This window comes from Nyctibius grandis, chromosome 17 (assembly GCF_013368605.1).
Source record: "Nyctibius grandis isolate bNycGra1 chromosome 17, bNycGra1.pri, whole genome shotgun sequence".
Taxonomy (NCBI): Eukaryota; Metazoa; Chordata; class Aves; order Nyctibiiformes; family Nyctibiidae; genus Nyctibius; species Nyctibius grandis.
The window spans coordinates 11,686,818-11,709,395 of NC_090674.1; the positions used below are offsets into that span (position 1 = coordinate 11,686,818).

Sequence of the window (22,578 nt, forward strand, 5' to 3'; positions counted from 1 at the left end):
GCCCCCCTGCGGGGGGCATGCGCTGGGCTCTGGCCTCTGCTCCAGGCTGGCCCTGGGCCAGAGCCTGCGGCATTTCGGTGCCTCCCTGGTGCTCCCGCTCCCCAGAGCGGCCTGTGCCACCTGCCTCCGTGGCAGCCGGGGCCCTGCTGTGACAGAGGACAGGCACAGAGCACGTGGGCCCTCCCCTGCCACGCTCCCTTGGGGCTGGGGTGCCGGAGGGACCTGCGGGGAGGCCTGGGCCTGGCCTGGCCTGCTCCCGGGCCTGGGGTGAGGCCTGGGCTTGGCCTGCTCCCGGGCCTGGGGTGAGGCCTGGGCCGGGCCTGCTCCGGGGCCTGTGGTGAGGCCTGGTCTGGCTGGGCGCACTCCCAGGCCCTGTGGGGTGGCCTGGGCCTGTGGCACGGCCCCTCTGCCACCTGTTGCCTTATAAGGCCGTGTGACGTCACTGCAGCGTCATCGCGGCGATGTGACGTCACGGCGATGACATCACGGCGCAGCGCCACCGGGCACAGCGCCCCCCCTCCCGTTGCCATGGCGACGGCCTCGCCGCCGCGCTGCAGGCCCCGCCCCCGCCGCACTACGATTCCCAGCGTGCTCCGCGGCGGGGGGCGGGGCCCTACGGCGGCCGGCGCGGCGGGGGCGCGTGACGGGCCGCCGGGCGCTGCCGGCCAAGATGGCGGACGAGGAGGGGGACGCGCTGCCGCGCTCGGCGGCGCCGCACCGCAACGGCGGCGGGGAGAGGGCCCCGGAGGGCCCGGGCGGGCCCCGCGTCGTCCGCATCGTCAAGTCCGAGTCCGGTTACGGCTTCAACGTGCGCGGCCAAGTGAGCGAGGGCGGCCAGCTGCGGAGCATCAACGGCGAGCTGTACGCGCCGCTGCAGCATGTCAGCGCCGTGCTGGGCGGCGGGGCCGCCGACCGCGCCGGGGTGCGCAAGGGGGACCGCATCCTGGAGGTGTGAGTACGGGGGGGCCGCCGCCCCGCCGCCGCCGGCACGGCCCGCCCCGCCGAGGGGGGCTGCCCGCCGCCGCCCCTCCGCTGCGGGAGGGCTGAGCCCCGCGGGGGGCTGGGGGGGTCCTGGGGGGGCTGAGCCCCGAGGGGGGCTTGGGGGGGTCCTGGGGGGGCTGAGCTGGGGCTTGGGGGGGTCCTGAGGGGGCTGAGCCCGGCTGGGACCTGGGGGGGTCCTGGGGGGGCTGAGCCCGACTGGGGCTGGGGGGAGCCTGTGATGGGGGCCTGGGCCGGCTCCCCCTCCCTGGGGACGTGGAGGGGCTTGTGGGGGTGGCTGGACCTCACAGGGCTGGGGGGGCTGGTTTGTTCTCTCGCCGGGGGCTTTGGGGGCCCCCAGGGGAGGCTCCTGTGAGGAGCTGCGTTGGTCTGCCCGGATGCTTTGGGGGTCCCTGATGAGGGGGCCTGGTCTGGCCTACCCTTACTGGGGGATGGGGGGACGCCTTGCTGGGGGGACTGGGCCAGCCTCTCACCCCCGGAGACCCCTTTATACAGAGGGGTGCGGGCTGCCTCCCTCCTCTCGCTGACAGCTTTAGGGTGCCCCTTTTGACAGGGAGTGGGGGGCCAGCATCCCCCTCCCTGAGGGGTTTGGGGGGTGGAGGGGCACAGGCGGCGTCCCCGTGAAGGCGAGGCCCTCGTTTGCAGGGGCTTCTCCAGAGGATCCCCTTCTCTGGGGGCTGTGTGGGGGGACTGAGGGTCGCGGCCTCAGGACAGAGCCCTCCCTTGAGGGCGAATCCGGGGTCCCCTTCACCAGCTCATCCCTGGGGAGGTTCTCGCCCCACCTCTGTTTTTGGGGCCACCCCTTGGGTCGCGGAGCAGGGAAGGGCTCAGAGGCAGCGGAGGATCTGTAGGAGCCACATCCAGGGATCTGCCTCCCCTCAGGGACCCCGGCTGGGGCTTGTGTTTCTCTCGGTCCCCGGTACCCCGGGCTGTCCAGGGCTGCGCTGGCTCTCGGCAGCGAGAGCTGTAACGTGAGCCTGGAAGCATCTCCCCATGGGAGCGCTTCAGCTGTGCTGGAGCTGACCTTCCTCCCCTCCAAAAAAAACCCCCTCGTTAAACTTTGAGCCCGTGTTTGTGGACTGACATCGATTAAATCTCTTCGAGGACCCTCCGCAGCCTCAGCCTGCCGAGGTGTGTTTGTCTCAGCCTCTTCCCCCGCGTCTCGTGGTTCTTGGGGCCGGTCCTGCCCGCGCCGAGCTGCGCGGTACCTCCTCATCCTCGCCTATTTGTACTTCATGCTGAGTTGGTTAAGTTCAATTACTTATTAATTACAGGGATTTCATAGCAGCAGGAATGCTTTGCTGCCAGGCTTTGCAGGCTGCAGTGTGTGAAGGACAACGGCATGTGTTTGGGCCCGGCGGAGAAGATCTGTCCTGACTAGCCCGTGGCTAGAGAGCTGGCCGGGCCCTGCGGGAAGCTCGCTCGGGGGATTCATCTCTCTCCCGTGTGACCCAAATACTTTACGCCGCGATTTTTCTGTGCGGAGGAACCGTTTGGGGGGGGTGAATTCAGCACCTGGAGGATCTACTTGAGAGAACAGCGTTTATTGACTGAGGGGGAATGTTTTGTGTGCGTTGCGAGGTGCCGCGTTCGAGGTCAGAGGTGGGTTTTGAGGCCGGCGCTGGAGTCAGGGTCCGGTCCCCGGCGTCTCGGCCGGCGTGAGGCGAGGGCCCGACCTTTAGTCTGTCGCCAAACCACGCGGCAGCGTTTGGAGGAGCTGAGAGCAGCCGATAAGGATGGTTGATGTGGGGGCACGGGGGGTGTTTGCTCGAGGCTCTCTGGACCCCCAGGCTCCTCCTCCGCGGGGCGGGGAGCGGCTGGAAGGACGGGGGATTCCTTCTTGCTTTATCTGCTGCTGCTCATCTCCCGGGAGAAGTCGCTTTTAATTTGCCTGTGCATCGTCTTGTAGTCCTGCCAAATTGGCTCTCGCCCTTCTCCGCTATCGGCTCTCGCTTCCGTTAACCTGCCTGCGTAAACCAGCCCCAAAAATATTACGTGGTGCCGGCCGTGTTTGGCGGCGTGAAGACCCCGTTGTCTCCGCACGCTCTGCCAAGAGGACGCTGATTCTCCCCGGGCCCATTAAAACCCAACTCCTGCAAGTAAACCTCGGCGCGGTTACGAGCTGGAGTAGAAAACAATAAAACAAGACTCCAAAAATAGCCGCGATTTCCCTTCCTTTGCACAGCAGCACCCTGCGCACAATGGTGGGGGTGGGGTTCCCCGGGAGGCTCCGGGGCCCACCCGGCACAGCCCTCCCGGCCCCGGCACCCAGCCCGGCTGCCCGCAGGACCCGCGGCGGGGCCGGCGCTCGCGGTGACCTCGCGTGTGGAGCTGTGGGGGCTGCGGCAGGAGCCGCTGGCGGCTCGGCGTCTTCGCAGACCTCGTGTCGTGTTTGGCGCCGAAGGCACGTGCAGGTGAGGTGTTCTCTGAACCCTGCTTCGTTTCCACCTCCTGCAGCTCCGAGCAGACCGACCTGGGAGGGAGTTTTTTGGAGCAAGAGCCCAAGAAATGAGATTCTTCCGTGGCATGGCCTCGGCGGAATTGCTGTGGCTGTTACTGCAGAGTGACAGGGTGTTCAGCACTTGGTGCCTCGTCTGTGGGGGCCGTCGCCCCACGTCTCTCCCCAGACTCCTGTCCTCGCTGCGAAGCCCCTTCTCGCCATCCTTCCCTGCCTCACGCTCCCGTATCTGGCGCCTAGCTCAGCCCTCCCGCTCCCGAAGGCTGGTTTTGCAACACCGCCATGGCGCGCTTGCTAAGCTGCTTAGCTGGCTGTGTGTTCGCGGGTGTTGAGGGCATTGGAGACAGACAATGAAAACTAATTTAGGTCTTGATTATCGCCCTGAATGACAATCATAACTAATCTTGACAGGGAAGGAAATCTCGCTCTGTTTGCGGGGAAGCTCGCTCAAAAATAATTGAGCAGATAAGGAAGGGGTTTGTTCTCGGTGCTGTTGGCCTGCGTGCGGCGGAAACCCGCTCCCATCTAGGTGTGATGGCGAGGGAGGGGGGTGCCGTGCCCCGACAGAGGAGAGGAGCGGTCTGCATCCCTCGTGCCCACATCAGAGGCGTCTGACACGGTCGCAGCACCGGCAGGTTCACGGGAAGGGCTCGTACCCCTCGACACGGGGCTTGGTGGAGTGACCCCCACGGGGGACGGCTCCTTCGTGACCCTCGTGGGGAGCAGCTCGTGCCTGGCGAGCAGGGTGGAAGGTGATTCCCTCCGGAGATTAAGCTCTTCTTGGTCTAAAGTCTAGCTTTGGGTATCAACTTGGGACAGAAAAAGCCGGTTCTGCTTTGGAAAAGTCCAGAACGGTCTGTAAAAAGGGGGTGGCGGCGGCGAGCCCTCCTGGTGGGTGTCCTTCCTCCTCCCACCTCAAACACACCGTCCTCCCAGCAGCGTTCCCGCGTCACCCCGACCCTCCTGGGCTCCCTCTTAGGAACGGGGCCGCTGGAGCGCAGGAGGGGGAGCGGATTTGCCCGGTTGAGGCTGTAGATTAGAACCGGGAATAATTTGGGTCTCCTGATGGCGCTGCCAGGGTGCTCAGTCAGGCTGGCGCTGGCTGCTTGAGCGAAAACTGCGCCCGTATCTCCTTCTGTGAGAGATAACAGCGGTGGGTAAATGAAGCACCTCGCGCGCTGGGCTTTCCATTAAGCACACAATTAGATAAACGCAAGAGCCTTTTTATCTGCCCTGCTTTAACGCTTCTGCAGCATATCTAAGCAGAACTCTGTGCCTAGGCATGGGTGTGATGGCTGAAGCTGGAGAAATTTAAACCCATTTCCATCGCCTGCTCTCGCTGCTCCTGCTCGAGGTAACGAAGCAAACGGGTCGGTGGGAACGGCTCCTGACGGAGAGGATGTGCTGGACGGTGGTGCCCGGCGCGTGCGGTGGCTTTTTTCCTACCCCTCGTTTCCCTTCCTCGTTCACCAGTCAATGCTGGGGAGCAACGACAGACAAAGTACAAGGCTGGGGGAGAGCTTCCTTTTACTGGGATTCAAACCTGTGCTTGCAAAGTGCGACCTGCAGAGCGGAGCGTCGATGAGAGGCCGCTGAGCACCCGCGCTCCGGGCTGCTGTTGGGTGGGGGGCTGTTCGAGGAGCTGGGCCGTGAGACCCTGCCGGGCCCTTCGCTGACGTCCCTGGAGGAGCGTCTCGTGACGGCGGTTTCCAGCGTGTGGTCTGCAGAGTCCTCGGGGGCTCGTTGGTGTTGCTCGGAGCTCTGCGGAAGAGCGTGGCTGGGAGACCAAAGCCGCTGTCGCTTGAACTGGGCCGTCAGCAGCTCGAGCTGAGCTGGAGGAGGATCTGGGTCTGCAGAAGGAACGGATGAGAGTCGCTGCTTTGATGTTGGTCACAAAGGTTACGCTTCAAAGCCCAGCTCGGCGCTAGCCTCGGGGCTTGCGGTCCAGCAGCCCTCTCTGCCTCTGGTCTTCTCAGCGTGGTTTTGCTGATGGTTCAGGGAAAGGAAAACCAAGGAGGCCTTGACCTAGATCGTGTCTCCTGCTGCTGGCGTGGGAGCTGAGTGCAATTAACTGCCCCTGACCTTCCAGAGCGGATTTGGTACAGGTTTGGTTTCGCAAGTGTCCAAAATGTTGTTCCTTTCTCAGCAAGACTAACAGATTCCCACCCCTGGGGTCGGTACCGGTTTGCTTTTCAGTAGTATTTAGTTTTTAACCTTCAGAAACATTAACGGTCTTTGTCTTCTTCCAGGGTGTTTCAGAAGTGTTAATTTGAGAGAAGTCGTCGCTCTGTTGGCAGGAGCAAAGCGTGTCAGTATGCACGGGGACATTAAAACCTCCTTAAAATGTTGTAAGAGGCTTCTGTGGAAATGGTGATTATCCCAACCTCCCCCTGGTTGAAAGGAAAATTCCAGGAAAGGTCGCTGGGATGGCACTTGTTAGTGTCTTCCTGGGTTTTTTGATCTGTTTGGAATAATGTTGGACAGGGTCTGGGTTTGAGAGCTGTGGAAGAGGAAGGCTGGTGGTTAGAAATGGGGAAGTGCTGCTTCGGCCTCTGCGGCAGGGTCACGCCACAGGATGGCTCAGTTTGAGGAAGGATCGTGCCGACGGCCGGCTGGCTTTGGGGACGGGGCGGGCCGGGGGGAACAGCGTAGCTGGAACGGTCTGGGGTGTGTCATGCGAGTGGGAAACGTGACGCTGCTCCGGGCTGAGCTGCGAGGAGCTGGGGCTGTGAAAGCTGCAGGGTCGGTTGGGTGAAGGCGTCGCTCTCCGAGGAGGGGTGGAAGGGAGCCGGCACCGTCGCCGCGGCTGCCCCTTTGCCAACGCGCCCCGTAAGGCGCCGGTGGCATCGCGTGGAGCTGGTTTGGCGCTAGCTGGGTTTGAGAAGGGAGAGGGATGAAGACAGAGCGCCTGTTCCTGCAGCTGCCTCGGCCAGCCTGGAGCCGTCCTGCGCCGCCGTGTCCCGTAAGCTCATTAGCTGTTCGTCGTTATTCCCAGAGCCTCTCCCAGCGAGGCTGCTGATCCCGTGGCGACTGCCCTTGTCGCTGGATCTCCTCTTCAGCACTCTCCTTCCTTCATCAGCCCTTCTTGGAGCAGAGAGTAATCTGTCACCGCTGCTGTTGTCTCGGCACAGCGCTTAAAGTCTCTCCCGCGGCTGGATATTGGCGAGAGCCGGTGTGTCACAGAGGCAGGAGTGCAGGGAGCTGCTCGGTGACGTATGGGATTGTACGGGCTGAACGTGCAGAGCTGGAGCCAGGCGTGCCTCGAGCCGGGCGTCAGGAGCTGGGAGGTGCGAAGGGCTGGGTGGGGGAGAACAGAGTGCAGAGACAGGCCGTGGTCTTCATCTCCAGGAAGCTTATTGCAGAATTTCTTGGGGTAATTTCCTTGTCGTCTCTTGACAGACAGATAGTTGGGAAATTTGAAGAAGTCTTTGCAGAAAATGAGTCATTTGGCACACAAATGGGAGAAGTGAAATGTTCTTCTCTGTGTCTCGGGGATCTTGCTCGTTAGCACCGGCACAATGGGGATATTGCTTTGTCGAACGTGTGCTTCGTCCTCGGGGTCTCCCGGTGTTTGTCGGCGGTTCCTGCTCTTGCCAAGAGCTTGTCGGTCAGTGTTCCCGGGTTCAGACGCAGCTGGTGAGCGAGGCGTTTGCTGCCCCGTGCTGGCAGAGAGAGCAGGTTTGGGGGAGCGAGTGGTGCTCTGACAGCTCATCCTCCTTCCAGCCAGGGGACCGTGCCAGCCTGCAGCCGCTGCTCACTGTCCTTGGCCTGGTGCTTTGGAAACTCAGCCTCAAAGAGGCTTTTACATTCATTACGGTGAGCAAACACCCGCCTGCTCTGGCCCCAGCAGGTGTTTTTTGCGGCAGGAGCTTGCAGAACCGCAGGCTGGAGATCTTTTGTTAAGCATAACCCGGTGTAACTCCCGGAGCTCGGCTTCCCCCGTAGCACCGGGCGGGTGCTGAGGCCGGCGGCGCCTGATCTCGCCCCGCGCGTGCCGGGGCTCCTGCCCTTGCCTCGGGTCACGGGCCGGAGCCTCAGCCCCGGCCTCTCCTGGCAGGCTCTTCAGCATCGCGCTGGACCACAGCCGCAGGGAGGCAATTGCCGACAGGAACGTGGTGACGAGCACTGCAGGGTTACCTTGTCTTCAGCTCATCCAGCTCAGCCAACGCGAGCCCCTAGTCATGGCGAATACCGAGCTAGGCTGACCGTAACCAGCACCTGCCTGCAGACAGCTTCTTCCCAGCTCCCTGGGGGGGTGGCAAGAGCGTTGGGGAGCCCCTCGCAGCCCTGTCCGGGTGGGGATGCCCCTGCCGGAGGGACAGCGCAAGAAGGCTCCGCGTCGATTCGGGTTTAGGGAAATTCACTCGCGTTCTGGAGCTGTAGAGGGTCGGGAGGTGGGCTTTGCCCTGGCAGAGCAGCGTGCGTGACGTGTTCGGTGGTTTCTTCCCCGGCTCTGTGGTCTCCTCGCCGTGCTGGCGGGGGGAGGCTCGCTTTCCGCGGGCCAACGCGCCGTGTCGTGCCGTTGGGAGATGGTAAAACCACAAAACCAGTGTTAACTGTTGAAGGGGGCGCCCGAGCCTTAAGGGAGTTTCAGTTGTGTCTGAAGTCGTTAAACATTCGGTAACTAATAACCCCAGAAATCATCGACAGGAAAAATTAGTGACGTTTAGACCAGAGTGAAGCTGGAGCGAGCAGAGCAGTGGAGGCTGGAGGGGAAGCAGGCACATGATGGATGTCTGGGCTGCTCCCGGCGTGGTGCGAGGGCTCTGCCGTCACCTCTGCCTGGCTCATGGCTTTTCTGCTTTCTCTTCCCAGGAACGGGGTGAACGTCGAAGGAGCGACACACAAGCAAGTGGTGGACCTGATCCGCGCCGGGGAGAAGGAGCTAATCCTGACGGTGCTGTCCGTGCCGCCCCACGAGGCAGACAACCTCGACCCCAGCGATGACTCTTTGGGGCAGTCCTTCTACGACTACACGGAGAAACAGGCCGTGCCCATCTCCATCCCCACGTACAAGCACGTGGAGCAGAACGGCGAGAAGTTTGTGGTCAGTATGGGCTTGGATGGTGTTTGCTGGGTGTCGGCGCCCTGAGCTGGCGTGCTCCTCGCTGTTAGGGACAGGTGGTGACAACGCTCTGTTTGCCTTCAGGATGGAGGGACATGAGTTTATCAGTGGCTGTTTCTGACACTGTCTTGCCCCCCTTTGCTCTTGCTGTCCTTGGTTATTCCTTTGCGGCTGTTTCCTCTGTGCTGGGAAGCTTTTTCATTGCTGTATCTGGAATAGCTTGATCTCTCATGAAGGTTAAGTAGGAAGTTATTCTTTTGTTCGTGTAAGCTTTCATATTTGTACCTCCTGTGTTATACCAGGTGTTGAGGACATCTGTGATAGATGTAAAGCAAAGGGAGCAGATGTCTTGAAGCACAGCTTCCCACCTCCAGAATTTCTTTTCTTTTCCATCTCCCTTTTCCCTTTGGGGAGTGTTGGTGTAAATAGCTGTGAGAAGCCTTTTTCCTGTGGGTTCCCTGCCTCTTCTCTTGCATTTACTGGGGAGGCTGGCAATCGTTTTCCTAGGTAAGGTGATCTGTCGCCTGAGTGCCTGACAGCGCATCCTCTGAGGCTTGAGGCTGATCCCGGCTCGTCAGGGCTGCCTGTGGCTGGGGAGGAGGTGTTTGGCGAGGGACCCAAAACGGGCTGGACAAAGACACTCGTCTGCAGAACTGTTTCTTCTTGCAGCGTTCGGGTGTGTTTAACCTCCTCGGTCAGCCTGGCCTGTGTAGAGTTCACAGATGCTCGGCTTGCAGACTCGGGGGGCTTCATCCCGATCGCCCCGTCCTCCAGCACCTCCGAGCTGCAGCGAGGGTCAGCAGAGCCGCCAGCCGGCCCCCAGCTGGCTCCCAGTTTCAGGCAGCGACTGGTGGAGGCGGCAGCGTGCCACAAGGGCAGGATTCTTCCCGCAGCGAGTAGCCAGTGATGGTTAGCGCGGTCCTGCCCGCGTCCCCATCCTTTCCTGCTGCCCTTCGTGCTGCCAGGGAACAGTGGGGCCGTCGGTGGGGGCGGGCGGCGAGGCGGAGGGACTCTGGACGAGTGTCGGGCGTTGTTGTGCTGCTGCTTTGCCTCGTGGCTGGAAGGTCTGTGCCGTGCGCCGGGGCAGGGAGCCGGGTTTGGCTGGAGCAGCCGCCCTCGGGACACGTGAAGTGTGAAGTGCCGGGAGGCAGATGACAAACGGGCTCATCACTTTTTCCTCTCCTTCCTGAGGCACGTTCCCAAGGAAGACACGAGCCAGCATCTGTGTGCAGAAACAGCGTGTGTGTGAGGGAGGAAGGGTGGAGAGGGTTCAGCAGCGCTCGGCTCGCCACAAGAGCCAGGCTCCTGTGCAAAGCGTGTCCCTTCAGCGTGTCCCTTCAGTGTGTCACCCTGGCGTCGTGTCTCTGAAGGGGACAGAGAGGATCCTCGTGGATCCACGGCCTCGCGGGGAGCGCGCGCTTTCCCTGCGCCCTCCTCTGCCAGCCCTGGCGGGATGCTGCTGGGCAAGGTGTGCCATCGGATCAGGAGTGCCTGACGGGGCAGGAGAAAAAGGGTGCCAGAAACGAGAGGTTTGTGAAGCAGCACAGTGCAGGGGGCAGAGGGAGCCTCTGGACTGGCAGCAGCTGCTGCTGTTTGCATCGAGCCCCGTCGTGGCACCCTCGTGGCGATGCCGGAAGGGTTGAACACGTGCTGCTTTTTAAGGAGGAAGCTGTGGTTTTGTTGGAGTGCTTTCCCCTCATGGAGGCTGTCAGGCAGGTATCTGGAGCGCAGACGTGGAGGGCGAGTGAGCAGGGGCTGCTCCAGGCCCTCATCTGGGAGCACGTTGGGGTCGTGAGTCTTCTGAACACCGCTGAAGCCCCCTTGGTGTGTCTTTGGCACGTGCCCCCTGCCAGCCTCCACCTCTGTGCTCGGCCAGCCCTTGGCCTCGGGGGGCTGGTGGGGGGGGATGCTCCCCTCGAGAGGACAGGCTGCGGTCGCAGACGCTTCCCTTGTGCGACACGCAAGAGCGTGAGCCTGCCCTCCTCCCCGCCGCATCCCGTGTGGAGCTAATTAAGGTAACGCTGCTGTTTGGGACCTCCTTATCGCCGAGAGCCTATTAGCCACGCCGAGATAAGGGCTTGTTTGACTTGCCCATGAGACCGAGCAGATTGGCTTTAGAAATGGAGGCGGCTGGTTAATGAACGGGAAGGGAATTCCCTGCAGAGCATCGCGGCGCTGAGAGACGTCCCGCGACCGTAACCCTGCTCTGTGTCCTCCTGTTCGGGACAGCAGCCCTGTTTCCTCGGCCGTGTCCAGAAGGAAGCTGGAAGAGCGCACACAGCGAGTGAACTAGTTAACGTGGGTGTTCCTAAAGGGTTTCACGCTGCCTCTCCCCTGGGCTCTGCCCCACGGTTGGCAGGAGATGGCCCAGGTGAAATCCGTGATGGCTGCGTCGGGGCTCGGGGCCTTTTGTAAAGGGTTTGGGTGTTTTTCCTCTCCTTTTGGAGCAGAAGGTGCCTTGAACCTGCGCTGATCCTGCTGCTGTTGGATGGAGGTAGCTGGGACATCCCCCAGCTCCATCATCGGCAGCAGCGGGTTTAACTATTCATACCAGTTTCTCATCCCAGCTCAAACCATCCTTATTTAGCCTTGTGCTGCCTGTGGGTCTGGGAAGGCAGAGCTGTGCTGCTGTGGGTTTGGATTTGGAAGCTTTTCTCGCCCCAGCGAGCCTCTTCTCCTCCCTGCAGGTCTACAACGTTTACATGGCGGGCCGCCAGCTCTGCTCCAAGCGGTACCGGGAGTTCGCCATCCTGCACCAGAACCTGAAACGGGAATTTGCCAACTTCACTTTCCCCCGTCTCCCGGGGAAATGGCCCTTCTCGCTGTCGGAGCAGCAGCTGGACGCCCGGCGGCGAGGGCTGGAGGAGTACCTGGAGAAAGGTACGGAGCCGGGAGCTGCACGCCGCCGGCCTCGCGAGCGGGGAAGCGAATCCTCAGGGTACATCCTTCCACGGGGGGGTCAGAAACTTCATGGGTGTTTGTTTACCTGCAAGGGGAAGGAGCTCGTGTGTAGCTGGGTTGGATGTTACGGCTGAGGTGGGGAGAGGGAGCTCAGACTTGCCACGGCTTAATGGTCTGTGTGTTAGCCTATCGTTAGTTAACGCACAACGAGCTTTTATTGGTAGTGTCATGTTGCTCACCAGTAATCTTGGAGATGAGGGAGCACGGGGAGGAGGAGGGAAGCTTTGGAGCAGGGAGAAGGTTGTGTTTGAGGCCGTTGTCATGAGCTGAGCTCACCCGGCAGTGACCCGAGCCTGCTCACGGCTGAGCGCTTCGGTCCTCGTTAATCAGAACTGTGACGCCGGCGGCAGGAGCTGCCTGGAGGTTGAGTTCAGATGATGGGAAGATGTGTGCAAAACCTTCTCTCTGTATCAGAGTGCCTGGCTAGAAGATCTGACCCCACATTTTGTGGTGGAGAGGCTGTAGATGGGGTTTGGGGAGCAATGACCCCTCGCTCCTGCGGTGCTGTGTTATTTTCTTCGCTGCCTGGAAGCAGCTCAGTTAATCTGTGTCAGTTGACAGCCTCCTCCCCTACCCAGCGCCTGGGCGTGAAGCCCCCTCTCCCCGTGGGACGGACGTGGGTCAGGTTCAGCCCTGACCTCAGCCCTGCCTTGCCCAGCGCGTTCGTCCTCGTCCTCGGTTACCAGCTGGCCGGAGAAGGGGCGGGCTGGTGGCTTTAGAGGCAACGTGACACACTTCGGGTCCAAATCATCTGCTGAACTTGGCCTAAATTCCCCAATACTTTCAGTCCCTCTGGAATAACTGTTTTTTTAGAGGCAAGAGCACTGTGTATGGAATTCTTGCCCACTTTTAAGCATAGTCTAAACCTCCTGTTGGCCGTGTGCCTGGAGCCTGGGCTTCACCCACGGGGAATATCTTGGTGAGTTACTCAACACCTCTGTTCGCCCGCTGTTGTAGGGGATTCAGGCTGGATCAGTCTCCGTGCCAGGACACCTGATACAGCCCGCAAAGCACTTGCTTTGAGAAGGTTTTTCCAGGCTGGAAACACCACCCTTGTTTCACGCCGCCCACAGAACACAGTTGTTATTTCCACGTTGCCTTTGGGTCGGGGAGGGGAGGGGAGGGCTCCCCCTCGCCCCGGGCACCCCGCTGACCCGCGCTCTGTCCTGCAGTGTGTTCCATACGTGTCATCGGGGAGAGCGACATCATGCAGGAGTTCCTGTCGGAGTCGGACGAGGTAGGCACGCGGGCGGCGGCGCCGAGGCTCTGCCCCGACCTTCCCTGGTACAGAGGCCCCAAACGCTCGGTGAAACTGGAGCGCAGAGCAGGGATGTTCCCTGCCAAAGCCTCGGCTGGTTGAGTGGAAGCCGTGGCAAACAGTCAGGGCTGCAGTTGGCTGTTGTTGCACATCGGAAACCTTTCCTCCGTAGCGCAGCTGCCACGTGCCCTTCGGCTGTTGTTCTCTTTCCAACCTTTCCGTGGCGCACGCAGCCGCCGTGTCCCAGAGCTTTCTCTCGCTCTTCACTGGCGAACCCGTGAGTGGGAAATCCTGCCCCGTCGTGGGCTGAGGCGGGTTGCCCAGCTGGCTGTCTCAGAGCAGAGCTCCCATCTTCCCTCTTCCAGAATTTCTCTGGTGCAGACTGGAATGGCATTCCTGAGGCTTGCAGAGCAGCTGGTCGTTAGCAGTGACCGTTTTAATTAGCCAGTGCGAGGCAATAAGTAGTCCGTAGGGCTCGGGGCTGTTTGTGTGATGCTGATTTCTCCTCTCTCCTTCCATCCTTCAGAACTACAACGGCGTCTCGGACGTGGAGCTCCGGGTGGCCTTACCAGACATAACGACGGTGACAGTCAGAGTCAAAAAGAACAGCACGACAGACCAGGTGTACCAGGTGAGCGGCTCCTTTTCTGGCCTTGACTGGAAGATGAACGTGATTCGGACGTTACCTGAGACCCCCTGGGCACCCACTTACCTTCTCCCCGCTCCCCTCGAGCACAGCTGGGCATCGGTGACGCTGCTCTGCTGCAGCAGAGGACGGGGACGCTGGGGAGCTCCAGCCTCCCGCCGTGCTGAAGCAGCGTTTTCGCTGGCAGGCTTGGCTGCGGGGACAGGGCCGTCGCTGCATTAATTTTCACTGATAATATCTGAAAGCTGGCGGATGGCTGCAAGCACCAGGTTGTGTGTTACGGCTGCGGTGCCGGAGCTGGATCCAAGAGCTGCCTGCGGGTCTCGCTGTGGCTGTGTGGCGGGGTGGCAAGTTGGGTGTTAAGGGTGGTGGCCCTCTGGGGAACGCTCCTGCCGGGTTACAGGCTTGCGAGTGGCCAGAGGCTGAGTGCTTCCAGTGGAAAACTAGGGACAACTGACTTCAGCCAGCACTGCAGGAGGAAGAGTGGGAGCTGGTGATGAATTAGGAGGAATAATATGACGCTGGGGAGACCCTTTTTGAAAGGGGAGCTAAAAATGTTGGTGCAAGCGAGGGAGCCCGAGGGCTGCGAGAGAGCAGGGAGCTGCAGGTGGGGTTTGGGACGCAGCCCGTTGGGTTTCACGTCACCTCTGCTGAGGTCTCTCAGTTCTGGCTGTGGCAGCAGCGTGCAGGACTGAAGCGTTTGTTGGAGCAAACTCCTGGGGGACGTGTGGACGGCTCTCCTGTCAGGAGCTGGAGGCAGCAGAAGAAAAGGTGACCTAATTGTCAGCCATGGTGGCACGTAAAATCTAGAGCAGTTTGCAGGGAGGTGAAAGCAGGAGAGTCTAAGCCCTCGCTTAAGGAAACATCTGGTGTTACTGGAAGGGTAAAATTCAGGTTTTCCGTGGTGACTGACACCTCGGGGTAGGGAGCACTTGGGAGTGACCTGCACGAAGGCAGCGTGGCCCGGAGGGGCCGGGCAGCCGCTGGCTCCTGCTTCGCTCACCCTGTGTTCCCGTCCGGTTGCTCTCCAGGCTGTGGCTGCCAAGGTCGGGATGGACAGTATTACCGCAAACTACTTCGCCTTGTTTGAAGTGATCAACCACTCCTTCGGTAAGTGTGGTCATCCCTCGGGGCTGCCAAGCCTGGCCGCGCTGGCCGGGCCGGTGGCACTCTGGTTTGGGTCTTACAGAGTCAGGAGCCCCGGAGGAGTCGGGCAGGCGCGGGGGGCTCTGGTGATGAGGAGCCCTCCGGGGCTTTTTTTGCTGCCGCTCGACTTGCCCTTTCTGAAGCAGTTAAAGAGGGTCGAGGGCACACTCGGTCTGCACACAGGTGTAGGTCGGTGTCCAGGCCCTGGAGGGGATGTGCTGCAAGCTGCATCTTAGCTTCTCACCTCTCCTTCCGTGGTTAAATCCTGGTGGTCTCTGAGGCGTGGCTGTGGGATCCTGGGCAGCGGCTCTGGCACTTCAGTAACCGCCGTCCTTCCAGCGCGGCGTGTGCCGAGGTCTCCTGGCTGCTGCTCACGTCCCTGGCCGCAGCACTCTGGTTTCACCCAGCTTCACGTCGGGTTCGCTGGAGCTGTAGAGAGGCCAAAGTGTCGTGGTCGCACCACAAAATGGGTGCAGTGGTTCGTTGGTGTGTTTATTTTTTCCCCGTGCTGGGTTTCAAGCCAAGTGTGTTTCTCATGCCCAGCTGGGCACCGTCATCTCTACACGCCTCAAACTCATCCTGTTGTTACGGCGAACTGTGCCTTGTAGGAGGAGATTTCTGGGGCCGTTCCTTGTGCTCACGAGGTTCTGGCTGAGCGGACGGGGCAATTTTGAGCTACTTAAAGCCCTCCTGAAGTGCCTCATCTCGCAGAGCAGGCTGGGGTTGCATTCCCATGCCGACCCTGGGGCAGCAGAGATCACCAGTCTGCCGTGAAAGTCTTGGCATCGCAGGACTGCCTCTGCCACCGGGTTTGTGGTCGCTTTGTGAGGGTCCCGGGGTGCTGGCGTGCCGCTGAACACAGTAAATGTCTCGGCAGGGGCTCGCGGGTGGCCCGGCTGCTCCAGCCTGGCCGAGCAATGCAGCGGGTTGTGGTCAGGCTCTGGGGACGGGGGGGACCTTCTCCAGTCCCCCCACGCCGTGAGGACAGGGTGTAGGTCCTCGCACAGATCCTGCCTGTGCACAAGAGGCGGCTCTGAGGGACCAGCGTGGTCTGACGCTGTGGAAATGGGTGTTGAAAAAGGCTGTGTTGGGTCGGGGAGGAGAGGGGAGCAGAGCTGGGGGTCAGGCTGGGGGGGCTCTGCGCTCACCTCCACGTCTCGTGCTTTTCCAGTGCGCAAACTGGCGCCCAACGAATTCCCCCACAAACTCTACGTGCAGAACTACACCTCGGCGGTGCCGGGGACGTGCCTGACCATCCGAAAATGGCTCTTCACTACAGAGGAGGAGGTTCTGCTCAACGATAACGACCTGGCAGTCACCTACTTCTTCCATCAGGTCGGTGCCCAGGAGCTGTGGTTCTTTACTGGAGGTCGGGCGACACGAGTGTGTGTTGTCAGTGGAGATGGGAACAGACTCCTCCCTGCTCACCCTGAGGAGAGGGGACGTTTCTGCCTGCGATTCCACTTGATGCAGATGCTCAGGGATGAAGTGGGTCCAAGAAGAGCCGTGTTCTCCCACTGCCCCTGTAAAGCCAGTCTAGGATGACCAGCTCAGAGGCAGATATCTGCGGCTGTGTCTGGAGTGCAGGGGCTGTGCCAGCCCGGCCTTGCCTGGGGCTGAAGGCTAAAGCAGGGTTGAAGGTACCAGCACTTCCAGATCCACCCTCTTTCGCCAGGGGACATCCTTCCAAAGTCCCCCTGGGCACCCATCAGCTGTAGGCTCGTGGCAGGAGTCAGCGAGCGTGAAGAACCACCTCTTTGAGCCTGGCCATCCCTCTGCTTCTCTGGGGACACTGGTCACCTTCTGGGGCCGTGGGTTTGGGTGGCTGTTGAGCGCAGCCTCGGGGCCAGCCAGGGGAAGGAGAGCGTTGTGACTCAGTGACTCCAGTCTGACCTCCTGGGCTTCCTTTCCCTGTTTCTGTTCAGGCTGTTGATGATGTCAAGAAAGGCTACATCAAAGCAGAGGAGAAGTCCTACCAGTTACAGAAGCTGTGTGAGCAGAGAAAGATGGTCATGGTGAGTTATCCTGCCTGTCCCGTTTGCAGAGCTGTGTCTGGAGAGGAGACCCTGGCCCAGGCTGCCCAGAGAAGCTGTGGCTGCCCGCTCCCTGGCAGTGTTCAAGGCCAGGCTGGATGGGGCTGGGAGCAACCTGGTCTGGTGGAAGGTGTCCCTGCCCGTGGCAGGGGGTTGGACTAGATGGGCTTTAAGGTCCCTCCCAACCCAAACCGTGCTGTGATTCTACACACACAGCCTTGAAAAACCCACCTGCCATGGAGAGCAGTACCTGTGGAGAGCTGTGGGGGGTGGGCTGAGCGCAGGAGGGGTTGGCAGGCAGGCAGACACGCAGGAGTGCCAGGCACGGGGCTGGGCCCTGCCCGAGGGTCGACCGAGGCATGAACCACAATCGCGCCTGGCACGTTGGAGCAGCGGCGTGTCCTTGGCAAGCTCACCCGTTGGCTGGGCTCCAGACAAGGCAGCAGAGGAGCCTGGTGGGTGATTGCCGGTGTTGAAAGGTGAGGTGTTTATCGGTGGTGCAGCAATCCTCCACCTGCAGCCCTTCAGGGAGAGGCAAAGGTCTCTTTCCACCTCAGTCTGCCTCTGGGGTGGTGGTGCTGGGCTGGCCAAGGAGGGGTGGGTCCTGGGCTGGCTGCGATGTGAGTTCCTGCCCCCTTGGTGCCTTAGTTTATTTTTTTTTGTCCAGAAGTCTTCCCACATCACAAATCCCGTGTCAGAGCTCGCTGTCTGCTCGGGGATTTTCTGCCTCTTATCACTTCGCCCAGCGAATGCTCGGGGGCTTGGTGTGGCTGGGTGAGCCTGGCTTGGTGAAGGGGATGCCCTGAGCTCCTCTGCCAGGCACAAGCTTGGCTTGAAGATCAAACAGCAGAAGAATTTGACTTGTAAATCTCTGCCTGGGTTGCTCGGGGCTGCCAGTACGGGGTGAGCGCAGGCTGCCCTGGCCCTGGGACCCCCTTCTCCAGCTTGTCTGCTCTTGCTTGGGCCTCTCAAAGCCCTTTTGGCTTCTTGGAGGTCCCTGCTGTGGGACTGCCTTGGGGTGGGCACCAGAAGGGTCACCTGCACTGCTGAGCTGAGGTCAATTATTAACTGATGATAAGGATCAGTCAACAGATGCTTCCTCCTGCGTGTTATCTCGTGGCTCTCTTGTTTCTGCTCCTCTCACCGGTTTTCTAATGACCAAAGATCTGAACCCTCCCAAAGGGCATATCCCCACACGCCGTAGGGCCCTGGTGCAGCGGGAGCTCAGGCAGACAACGTCTGTGTCCCAGAGAGCCTGTGGAGTCGAAGCCCTTCATCCCCCTCCTCCCACCGTGTTCAGGATCCCGCCCGGAGCACGACGCTGGGGGGTTTGGCCCCTTCCTTCGCCCGGCACAGCCCTGCTGCGGTGGGCTTTGGGTTCCCTTTGGAGGGGATCCGGCCTCCCCACGCTGGGGGAAGCCAGGGATTGCCGAGAGGGAGGCGGTGTGAGGAGGAGGAGGGTGCAGGGGTCCCCTTCGCCCGAGCGCGCTGACGCCTGCGGCTTTCCCTCCGCAGTATTTAAACATGTTGCGGACGTGCGAGGGGTACAACGAGATCATCTTCCCCCACTGCTCCTGCGACTCCCGGCGGAAGGGACACGTCATCACAGCCATCAGCATTAAGCACTTTAAACTCCACGCCTGCACAGAGGAGGGCCAGCTGGAGGTGAGGGGTTGTGCCGGGGGGGCCCGGGAGCCGGGCTCGGCCCCCACCCCGGCTTTGGGCCAGCGCCGCGTCCCCATGAGGGCTCTGGCCTCACCCGGGCGCCGTCTGCCCTCAGAACCAGGTCATAGCGTTCGAGTGGGACGAGATGCAGCGGTGGGACACGGACGAGGAGGGCATGGCGTTCTGTTTCGAGTACGCGCGAGGAGAGAAGAAACCCCGATGGGTTAAAATCTTCACCCCCTATGTGAGTACCCCTGTCCCCTGCAGCCTTGCTAAGGAAAAGCCCCAAGCCTCTTTTCCCTCTAGAAGCCAGAGGAGCAGCCCCGTGCTCCAGCTCTTGGGGTGGGAGGAGACGCAGGGGCTGGTGGCCACCAGGAGGAGCCCGTAGCCCGGGGAGCTGGGGCTGGCAGCCAGGGCTGCTGGCACCGCTCAGGGATCCCCGCTTTCTCTTCGCAGTTCAACTACATGCACGAGTGCTTCGAACGGGTTTTCTGCGAGCTCAAGTGGAGGAAGGAGGTAAGAACCCGTGACTGCAGGGCAACGGCTCCGCCTTCCACAGGAGGATCTTTGTGGCGAGCGTTTCTGCCTGGTCCTTACGGGGAGCGATGGGGAGCTCTGAGCGGCGATACTGGGGCCGGAGGGAGCGCGGGGCAGGGCGAGCGGCTTCCCAAGGCCTGGGCTTGGCGGAGGGTGTTCCTGGAGCTCCGGGTGCTGGGGGAGCCTCGTGCAGGTGTGACTGCCCGGGATAACCCGTCCCCAGGCTGCGGCCGGGCGCTCCCCGACGTCGGCTGTCGAGGGCAGGTGGCAAAACGTCCTCCGGAGAGACTGAATTATTCAGAAAGGATCGCGAGAGCCTCCGGCGAAACGCTGCTGAGAAGCACGGAGAGGTTTTGGGGTTGGTTTTTCCCTGACTCCCAGCCTGACGTGCTGCTCAGCCTTCTACTGCCGGAGCTGCACCTAGACCTGGCTCAGAGCCCCGGGCAGGGAGGTGCACGCGAGCCAGCCCGCCCTGCTGCTGCCTTCCCCTGCCCTCCCCTCCTTGGGACGCGATCCTGCGAGCCACAGGCTGGGGCGTGTGGTTCCCTCTGTTCTGCAGCGGGGAGCAGAGCCCTTGAGGGGCTGACAGACGCCCTGGGCAGCTCTGCTGTGTGTTCAGCACCTTCCACCGCGCCTCTCTCCTCCCCTGGCAACGCTCAGCCTGGGCAGGGTTTAAAGCCAAACGCTTCAACCTGCTTCAGGCCGCCCCAGGGAGCAGCCGTGGGTGTTGCCTGCCTGTCTCTGGGGTGTCCCCTGGGAGGGTTTTATCCCAGCACCTTCCACAGAATCCCTGAATCACTGTGGCTGGAAGAGCCCTTTGGGCTCATTGAGTCCAACCATTGCCCTGACACCATCATGGCAACTAGACCAGGGCACTAAGTGCCATGTCCAGGCTTTTCTTAAACCCCTCCAGAGATGGTGACTCCACCACCTCCCTGGGCAGCCCCTTCCAATGGCTAATGACCCTTGCTGAGAAGAAATGCTTCCTAATGTCCAACCTGACCCTCCCCTGGCCAAGCTTGAGGCTGTGTCCTCTTGTCCTGGCGCTGGTTGCCTGGGAGAAGAGGCCGACTCCCACCCCGCTCCACCCTCCCTTCAGGTAGTTGTAGACTGCACTAAGGTCACCTCTGAGCCTCCTCTTCTCCAGGCTAAACACCCCCAGCTCCAACCCCAGCTCCAACCCTGGCTACGTTTTGCCGTAGCGTAGGCATGGATGAGGCTTGTGACACCCCTGGCCCCAGCGTCTCGCCGTGCTCCCGCTGCAGCTTCTACGTCGGAAATAGCTGCAGGTTGTTTGAGTTGTGAGAGGGAAAGCGCGGCGGCGCGGGGCCAGGTCGGTGCCCCTCGGGTGGGAGCCGTGGTGTTGGGCGTCAGAGGGCCGGAGCCGCCGTCTGGCTGCCCCCAGAGCTGGCGCAGACGCTGGGGGATGCGTCACCCGCGCAGGAAGGAGCCCCGGAGCGTGGGGGTGTGGGAGCTCCCGCCCCGGCAGCGCTTCCTCTGCCAGATCCGGCACGATAACGAGGGTAAACCCTCGGTGCCCGGGCACCACGCGGGGCTGCCCGGGGCGGGCTGGGGGTGTTCCTGCATCGCAGCTTCGGGCTTGAAAGCGGGTGTTTGATGTCAGGGGGGACCCGCGAGGGCTCTGCTCACGCTGAGCAAAGCGCCGCAGGTCGGGTGAGCCGCCCTGGGGCTCCGCGCCCCTCCCCAGCACCCCCAACCCCCCTGCACCCCCCCAGGGCATCGCCCCTTCCCCCCAGCTCTGCTCCGGGGGTCACCCCCTGCCCCAAACCTCCCTGCGGGGCACAACGCACCCCCCAACGCTGCCCCGTCCCAGCACCGGCAGGAGGGGCGGGAGGGTCGTTCCCAGAGCAGGGTGTTTCTGACCCGTCCCTCGGTGATTTTTCTCTCCCTGGTGTAAAATAAAGATGTGGGTGGGATTGGGGGCGGCTCTGGGGGTGTTGGTGCTGCGTGAGCCGCAGACGCTGCTGGTGACGCTGCCACCGCGCCGAGAAAGGAGAGCCCGGCTCTTGGGGGGCCCTCGCTGTCCCCGCTGCTGGGGCTGGGGGGACACAGTGGCTCCTGTTGTGTCCCTCCGGAGGAGGCTGAGCCCCCCGCAGCTCCGGGGCTCGGGGGCTGGCGTCCCGCGGGTGACAGGCTCCGTTTGGGGACATCGGGGTGGCTGGGACCTCGTAGGTGAAGGCGTGGGAGGGGGACCGTGCTGCGGGCAGGGGGCAGCGACCGGTGACCCCATGGCCAAGCCGGGGGAAGCGGCTCCATCCTCACTGTTGGCTCTCGCTGGGGGTAACGTGGGTTATCGGCAGCCCCCGGCCCTTCTCTGGAGGGGGGGACACCGGGGGGGACCCAGCCCATCCCCGGGTGCTCCCGGCCTCCTTCCTGCCCTGCTTTAATCTTTGAACGCCCTTTTCCTTCTCTTCCAGAACATCTTCCAGCTGGTCAGGTCACAGCAGAGGGACGCGGCCACTTAGCCCCTCGGCACGGAAGGACGTAACCCCCCCCCCCCCCCATTAACACTTACAATTCTGTTATTGTATTAAAGCCCTTAAACTAAATATTATTAATAATAACGCGGGTTGTGACGGTGTGTTTGTGGGGTCGAGCAGCTCGGGGCCGTGACTGTGCTGTGGAGCCAGAGCTGGGCTGGGCAGACGGACGGACAGAAGGATGGAAAAAAACCCACCAACCAGCCCCAAAAAAGCTCCCCAGCCCCGTTCCCTGCCCCTCGGGTGGGGGTTCTGCCCCTCGGTGGGGGGTTTCTGCCCCTCGGTTCGGGGTTTCTGCCCCCCACCCCACTGGGAGAGGGCAGGAGGACCCCCGGGGCGAGGACGGGCCCAGATGGAGCCGGCGGAGGGGGCTCGGGGGTCCCCGGGGGAGCCTTTGTGGCCGTGACCGTGACCCTGTCCCCGCTCCCTCCGCAGCTGCTGGGGAGATAAAGGGGAAAATTGATTTATAACCCCAGGGTGGGGGACTCTGTGCACCCCCCCGTGCCCATGGGGGTTTGGGGTGAGTTTGGGGGTCCCGGGGGGGCTGCGGCAGCCGGGAGAGAGCAAAGGCGAGGGCTGGGACGGGAGTTAATTAGCGCAGAGCCGCAGTAATTGGATTTGTGCTCCCTCGGCCTCAGGAGCCCCGGGGGGGGTGGGAGAGGTGCGGGGACCCCCCCCCCCCCGTGTCCTCACCGGCCCCCGCGAAGGGGCTCATCGGTGGCACGAAAGGGTCCGGGCTCAGCGATGATCCCAGGTCAGAAATGAGACAAAAACCTGCGAAAAGAAGGAAAAAAGGAGCCCCCCCCCCCCCAGCCCCCCTGCTCCTTCCCAGCTCCTCCCGAGTGGGTGGTCGGTAACGTCACCGGGTGTAATTAATTGTAACAGATTCTTTTAAATAAATCGATTTATTGATGAAACTACCGGGCACAGCGGGGCTGGTCCTGCCCCGTACCGCGGGGGGGGTTGGGGGGGGTTTGGGGGTGTCAGAGGCTACTTTAAGGTTTTTTTTTCTTTTTTAACTTATTTTATTTAGACGAAAAAAGAGAAGAAAAAAAAATTAAATTATCCAAAGTAACGGCAATAAATAGCAAATAAGTTAAGCGGCGGCGTCGCGACCGCAGACGTGAACTCCCGGGGTCTGCGTGTCCCCCCGCGCCCCCCCACCCCCCCCCCACCCCAAATCCACTCAGCAGGTACCGAACCCCCCAAAGGGGGAGAAGAGACAAACCCCCCCCAAACCCACCCCCCTTCTGTACAGCGGGGAGCGGCAGGTGTAAACGGGGGTGAGGGGGGGGCACCGTCCCCTTTA

The 22,578-nt window shown here is 61.7% G+C and overlaps 1 protein-coding gene across 1 annotated transcript; it reads left to right on the forward strand.

Annotated features, from left to right (window-relative positions):
• The first annotated feature begins 647 nt into the window (after window positions 1-647).
• Window positions 648-21,353, forward strand: SNX27 (sorting nexin 27). Its single transcript, XM_068415273.1, has 12 exons — window positions 648-951; window positions 8,273-8,504; window positions 11,210-11,402; window positions 12,656-12,720; window positions 13,268-13,372; window positions 14,419-14,497; window positions 15,705-15,868; window positions 16,459-16,548; window positions 18,082-18,231; window positions 18,347-18,475; window positions 18,688-18,747; window positions 21,207-21,353. Exons 1-12 carry the CDS (start codon window positions 671-673, stop codon window positions 21,252-21,254), a joined length of 1,596 nt encoding a protein of 531 aa, XP_068271374.1. The 5' UTR covers window positions 648-670; the 3' UTR covers window positions 21,255-21,353.
• Window positions 21,354-22,578: the final 1,225 nt, after the last annotated feature.